This window comes from Benincasa hispida, chromosome 6, assembly GCF_009727055.1.
Source record: "Benincasa hispida cultivar B227 chromosome 6, ASM972705v1, whole genome shotgun sequence".
Classification (NCBI taxonomy): Eukaryota; Viridiplantae; Streptophyta; class Magnoliopsida; order Cucurbitales; family Cucurbitaceae; genus Benincasa; species Benincasa hispida.
In genome coordinates, this window is record NC_052354.1 from 50,691,121 (window position 1) to 50,698,677 (window position 7,557).

Sequence of the window (7,557 nt, forward strand, 5' to 3'; positions counted from 1 at the left end):
AAAATTGAGAGTAAAAAAGTTGGATTCTCCGTTTTACGTATTTTTTAAAATAACTTTTTGAAAAGAAAAATTGAGATGCTAACGGCAGAGACCGGCCGACAGAGGGCGGTGGATGGCACTACGACGCCGTTCCTTGCGCCCACTGTGGTTCAATTCCACCGACACAAAAAAAAAATATATATATATCGGGATTTAAATAATAATAGTGATTAGGACAACATAATTAATTAATAATTAATAATTAAACGTGTACACTTAAAAGAAAGTGCATAATTGACCCCTTTATACTGTAATCACAGTTTTATAGTGGTTCTTAAGCCCCAACATAATCAATGATCTCTATATTTATTTAATTTTCTTTTCGATGTTGGTGCTCTTTTTTTATTTTTTATTTCCATCCTTCAAAGAAAAAGTGTCATCTTTATTCCTCGTTTCCTTGAAGGCTTTATTTAAAATTTTCAATTATATATTTTTGTTCGTCAACAATGAGTAAGAGATTGAATTATAAATCTTTGAGGTACCGATTGATATTTTATTTATTGAGTCGTGATCCAATGAATAATTTTTAATCAAGTTATTTATATCAATGAATAACTAAAAGAACTCTTATAAACGTTTGCAGATTAATAACTCGTTCTTATGCTATCGAGTATTTTATGTCAAATTTGATCTCTCCAACTTGAATATTGTCGAACGGACTAAAATATAATTTTATCTTATATGAAAATGTAAAATATTCGTAACTTAATCAATAAAATGTATTTTTACGCCACATTATTATTTTTCTCATGGTAAGAACTTGATTTTTTTGTATATAATATCAAATTGAATATTTTCTAAACCATTGATAAAGGGAAGCTAAATTATGTATTGAAAATTAATAATAAAACATAGGCATAATAAAGAAAATGTGTAATTGACCCCTTTATATTGCATTGGTACAAACAAAAACTTAAGACTTTAATTCGTTTACTTTTTTGGCTCTCTTTTTCAATTATCTTTCTTTTTGTTTAATTGATCAAAGGGAAGTTGTTGTCGTTGGCAACCACGATAGTTGTGGACCTCATGTTATGGTTTAGGGTTTTTTCTCTTAAAAAAGAAAAAGAAAAAAAAAAACTAAATAGAATACACTTTTTCTTGTAAGGTTTTTACTTTTTAGGATAGGTTGACTAATTTTTCTAAAATTTAAGAAAGAATAATTGTCTGTCATGATTGGATTTACTTATTGAAAATGAAGTGCTAGTGGTAGATGATTGAAAATAGTTGGAATGAAAATTTTGACCAATCGGATGTTGTCATGTCATCATAACAAAAGCCATTTTTATAAAACAAACTTGTTTAATAATAATTCACATTTCTTATTTTTAAATTTTAAAAATGTTTTTAAAAAGATGTAAAATTTAAGAAATTACAAAAAGTAATTTTCCTTTGTTTCCTTTTTGTTTTGTATTTATATTTAACATTCCATTTTAAAAGCCAAATCAGAAATATTAATTAAGACAATTTATCTTTCTTTCATCTTTCTCTGCTTTGTATCCGGTCCATTCTATTTTTAACACGTTGATTTAGTCTTTTTCTATTTTGTATTTATTTGAGTGATTTTTGAACGATTATTTACAAAAGTCTCACACTGAACCAAAAAATTATAAAAGACAATCTATCTTCTAAAAAATGCATAAGAAAACTATAGTCAACATGAACATAATTCAATGATAATTAACACATACTTCAAAGTTGGAAAATCAAACCTCGTGCCTCCACTTTCAATGGACTAAAAATATATACTAATTTACAATGCAAGCTCAATTGATTAATAATAACCTTCCTACAGAGCAAGTAAAATTCCTAGTTGACATTCTAAAGAAGCTCCTTCACATTGAAAATTTTGGAGATTCGAGGAAGAACTCCCTAAGGTAGTTGAGCCTTCACTAGCCAAAAACCATCACTTTGAATGGTAGTTTAATATGGCCTTTGCAGTGAAATGAAATCTACAGAAAACAAGCACATGAATCAGACAGTGGGCAAAGAGCGAGCCTTGGCTGCAGCTCTTTCTAATGCCTTCAACCTGTTGGCTTCCATTCGACCTCTCTGTTCCTCGGTGAGTTGAGTTTCACTTGAATTACTAATCTTTGGTTCTTGGTTGGCCACACCTTCTATAGTTTCACCAATGGTGAAGGAATCACTTTGTACATTCTGCGATGGTTCCTACAAACATGTAAACACCCGTAACCAAATGTTGTAGATCGTTAATATGCCATGAAATGGTGTTAGGTGTGATCAAACTCAAGTTAGAAAGAATACGGATGGAGGTATACTTGCTTCAAGTTTCTCATCAACTATAGACATTAGTATGCAGATAAGGGTTTCAACCTAAGAGCTTACTTTTTACCATAGTTAGGTAAAAACCGTTTTAAGACTACCATAGTTAAGTAAAAACCGTTTAATACATAACATTCACACTTGAGTAATGAAATAGATGGTAGTGCTTTTTCAATAATTCTGAGTGACTTTTCATCTTCTTGCATTGCTCTATTTCCCTCTACTTGTTCAGAATCACGTGACAGTTTTCTTTCTTTTTTTTTTTTTTTTTTTTGGCTACTTCTATGGGGTGGAAGAAGAATAATTATATGTATGTGATTTTGAGTTGATTTTAAGTGCAACAGAGTGAAAATAGATTAATTATCTAAATTGGTTTAGAAAATTGAGTTCAAGTGTAAATTATAGTTAATTGGGGCAACATATAGATTTTTAATAATCGACCTGACAACTTCATCTGGAAAATTGATCTGCCAATAAAGACTGAAAAGTTTGCTTCAATATGACTATTCCTGAAATCTAATTTAAGACTCACGGTAAAATTCCCCATTCAATTAACTGCGAGAGTTTTCACATTAAGCAATGGTACGATTAAAACTAAAAGAATTATAGGGGATGGAAAGCAACCAAGTGTTAAAAAATGAACCAAGAAAGACTTACTTCCGTAGCTTTCTCATAAACTTCCTGAAGCATGTCCTCTTCAATGTCATCAGCACCATTATTCCTCAAAGCCTCTTCCTGATTATCAAATATGCCCTCCGGGTCTTTGGCTTCTGCAAGCATTGGCAAACGGACTTGAAGTTCATGAAAAGGGGTGCTCAAATAATGATTAGTTTTAGAATCTAAATTTTTTTTTTCCAATCACATCGTAGTATAGTTCCACACATGAGAGAAAATACTCAAATGGATGGATTTAACTTCCTAGGTTGCATATCTAACTACATAGAGCCAAGATACATACCATGGCACAAGGTATAAAGAAAATGAAAAAGGCAACATATTTACTACCTACATTGTGATACAATTTTCCCATTCCAAGCACCAACTGCTTAGTGCATACCAAACTGGGCATCCAGAGGCCAATGAGAAGAGGAAACATTTAGAACTTAGAACTCAAGGACATAGTTGTACAACCTATAGAACAGATCCTGTTCAAGTAAGGTCGTGAGAAAACATTTAGAACTAAGCTCCAATTGACAAAGGTGTATATTGTTTGGAATAATGACTCTCCAATATCTCCATAATAGTATGATATTGTCCATTTTAGGCATAAGCTCTCAAGACATGCTTTTGAAATCACCCAAAAGGCTGCTTCATACCAATAGAGATATTGTCCTTCAATTATATACTCACGCTTATCTAGCCAATGTGAGATTTTGATCACATTCCCAACATAGACACAGCTCTCAAATCTCATAGCCTTGATCAACAACATACAAATATGTATAAGAGAGAAAGATGAGAAGTTTTTTTCACATGGGGTTCCATCTCATAACAAATTGATCGATGAGAGGGTAACCCATGTATCTTATAAAGATTTTGAGGTCTATCGACTTTTCTAATGTGGGGTCCTCAACATGTCCTCTTAAAATGATGCCTCTTCGGATTCCCTATTCTTGTATGAAATCCCCCCCTTTTTTTTGTCCAAACTTGGGATTTATGAGCTATAATAATACCATATTAGAGAAACATTATGTTTCATCTCAAAACCAATTGGCAACGAGATGAATAACTTTGTATATCTTATAAAGAGGGTAAGTTTCTTCACTTTTTAATGTGGTATCCTCAACGTTTTTAAATAAAATAATGAACTTTCTTTGAGAAGCCCACAAAAAGAGGAACCAATATTGAAGGATCTTCCAACGCAAATCTGAAGACGACAATTTGAATGAGCAGTATTTGGAAGCTTTCACGAAACCCTGTCTTGATAGGAGTGGAACATAAAAAATAACAATAATCCAAGTATAACTTTTATTCGTGTTGTTCAATGTTTATAGTCAAATAATCCAAGCATTTCAATAGATACAGAAAACGCACATAAGCATACACAATCACACTCATATACTGAAAAATTGGGCTCCTTTTGTCAACATAAGCTACTTGTCCTGAATGAAATCAGTGTCCCATATCCTATTATCACGCTGCATTTACCAATCTCTAGAAGTTTTGTAAATCTGTATGTAATGTAGGCTCTTTATGGGCATCGTTAACTCAAGCAATGTCCACCTAAAATCCTACATCATATACTATGTCCATATTTACATCAGGTACACGTACTTGAGTGCCCTGACAAGAATTAGGACAATGTGTTGTTCAATGTTTATAGATATTAATCTTCTTAAAACCTATAATTCTCATAGCTATAGACATGGCTACTTTTAGAGACACTACAAAAACTTTTAGAGATCAAAATGGAACGCTAAAAACTAATCATCGTGTTCAATTTCAACCTTTCTTTCATTTTTACAATTGTTTCTTGCTTACTTGTTTTGGTAATTCGGTAACTTCAAATTTATCGTCTAAACAAAATTTAAATGTTCTAAATACAGTTAGAGGACAATGCACAACACACCAAACACTAACACAATTTAATGGCATACATTCTATCATGACAAAACAGCTGATCAAAACAATAATACGAGTGTCTTTGTTAGGAACCCTCCTAACAAGATCAGTACTAAAAAATATAGAAAAACTAAAGGACCATTCAATTACAGAAATATAGGAAAATGTATTGAAATATGCTATAAACTCACAAACAAAATAACAAGATAAACCCTAACCTTTCGAGAGGGCTAGTCTCTCCCAAATTCTCAATTAGGAAATCCTCACATAAAGTTCTTCACACCCTCCCAATACTTCCTCTCCTATTTATAGAAATATTCAGTAACTAACTTCCCATTTAATTACCCCTATATCCCTTACTAATACCATACTAATATTCTACTAATACTCCTATTATTTCTATAGCTAGGGGCCTTACAATCTTTTAATAAATGATAATACTAGAAGGTACCTTTTTCATTATTGACATCATCATCGTTTAAAATGGGTGCTTCGCGCCACTTTGTAGGATCCCCTCCCCTGGCAACCCTCTCCCTTAGTTCTCCAAGGCACATCTGCTCAAAATATGTCTTTTTAGAAAGAATGCAAATTCATTGTAAATTAGATATCATTTAATAATTTGCTCCATGTTGATTTGATTCAATAAATAAGGATTCACTTAAAATATTACAGAGTTTGAGCGCATTCTGTGCCAACAAAAAATGATGCACTCTGTCTCTACTCCCTTCAGATGCACTGGGTTAATTAAGCGCAGTTCCTTTAGTTCAAATGCTATCTATATTAGTACGTTATTAGGCTAAGTTCCTGTACTTTGACACACATACCAATCCAGCTAGCCATATATGTACATCTCTTTGATACCTTCATCGTAAAGAACAAATAAATTCAGGGTTCATGCACATTTTTACCTTTACACGTTTTGTAGCAGCTACCTGTTCCACCTTATGTACAAAATGCTCGAAAGAGTAATAAGGGAGTATATGAGAATGCCATTCCCTGTATAAGCCAATAAGGTTTCCCAAATCACTGATCTACAAAACAGCAATCAAAGCATAACTCAATCAGTACAATAATCAAATCATTAGAAAATGAGAATAGATGAGAGGATGGCACGGTAATAAGAAAAAGAAAATATACATATACATAGTGTTGATGAAACACTCATAGCTACCATTCAATGGAAAAAGGTTTAAATCTGGTTTTCCAATAAACAAACCATTAAGGTAAATACCTATTCCCCCGATGAAGCCTAAGCTCTCTCGAACAAATCTTCAAATGAAATATGCATCACATTCAAAATTGTTTCTAATCATTCAACACAAAATACGTTGGAATGCCTTGAATCTAGCAAACTTAACTTATAAGGAGTATGAGGTCCCTTAATTTTTTCAATATGGGATTCTCAACACTGACCGGTCAATGAGTCAGGGACCAGAGGCAACACGGGCTGGTGGGGGTCTGTAATCTGACATTTATCGCTCCCTCCATTCATGGACGTTGCCAACAAGTTAGTGAACCATCTAAATCTCTATGTTAGTTACTCTACTGTTTTCGTTTTAATTTGATTATCGATTTCATATCAAAAACCTAAATCCTAAAACGCGTCAGACTCTAGTAATTAGTATTTTGTTTTCGAAAACCCTCTTTGTCCTTGAGCAGCAATGTTGAAAATATATCTCAAATAAAACTTGCATGTGCCTGATCAGAACAAATCGACTATTCACACGATAATCGGAAGGAAAATAGAAGATAACCTCGTGTCCACGGCCGCGATACTTGAAAACGCGAGGAAAATGGCGAAGGACGTAACCTAGACCATCCTCAGAAAGGAGTAGCTCAGGAGTGAGCTTGGGCCTGGTTCTGGGGGCTTTCTTGGGCTTCTCTGCAACTTTTGAAGGGGCAGCAGGAGCAGAGGAGAAAGGAGGTCTAGAAGAATTGGAAGTGGGATTGGGATTTGGAGCGGAGGAAGGGCAATCACGAGACCCTGTCTCTTATACACATCTAGATGTGTATAAGAGACAGGTCTAGAAGAATTGGAAGTGGGATTGGGATTTGGAGCGGAGGAAGGGCAATCACGAGACCAGTGGCCCGGCTTCCCGCACTTGTAGCATCCCGTCGGCGCTGCGACGGCGGCGTTGTCCTTCTCCATGTTGGATCCCTCTTGCTATTTGCAAACTTCAGTCGGCGTGGAGCGATCCGATCCGATCGGATGTGGAAATTGGAAAATTTTCTCAAGAATCTGAACTGAGTGTGGGATTATGAACAAAACATCGTAAACCCTATGGGAAAATTTTCTTGATGTCTTTGGCGGGAACCTTGGCGCCACTGCCTCTTTTAGTTTTTAACATCTCTTATCTCTATTCTCTACTATATTAAATGAGAGGAGAATTTTCTTCTTCACATTTTACCCTCAATTTTTTAAGAAATGTCTACTTTACCCTCCTCTACTTCCCTCATTTCTTATATTTAGTGATTTGTTTTCCTTTAGCATCCCAAGTAGGGTTGGCAAAAAAATCTGCGGAGATTTGACCCGATCGAGCAAGGAATCTTCAGTTTGACTGGGAATAGGATCAAATCGGGGATATTATTCAGGTACCCATCTGGGGATGGGGACGATATCCCCGCCCCGACCCCAACCCCGATTTATTATTTTTATATTTTTATATATATTTATTT

The 7,557-nt window shown here is 34.3% G+C and overlaps 1 protein-coding gene and 1 non-coding gene across 2 annotated transcripts; both read right to left on the minus strand.

Annotated features, from left to right (window-relative positions):
• Positions 1-1,685: 1,685 nt before the first annotated feature.
• On the minus strand, positions 1,686-7,060 carry LOC120079483 (TIMELESS-interacting protein). The gene is made up of 6 exons (XM_039033683.1): positions 6,907-7,060; positions 6,636-6,859; positions 5,790-5,912; positions 5,333-5,435; positions 2,977-3,089; positions 1,686-2,205 (listed from the first exon to the last, which is right to left on the minus strand). Exons 1-6 carry the CDS (start codon positions 7,028-7,030, stop codon positions 2,011-2,013), a joined length of 882 nt encoding a protein of 293 aa, XP_038889611.1. The 5' UTR covers positions 7,031-7,060; the 3' UTR covers positions 1,686-2,010.
• LOC120080637 lies at positions 4,493-4,598 on the minus strand. The gene has a single exon (XR_005482590.1). It is a non-coding gene; the product is annotated as a small nucleolar RNA snoR103 (small nucleolar RNA).
• Positions 7,061-7,557: the final 497 nt, after the last annotated feature.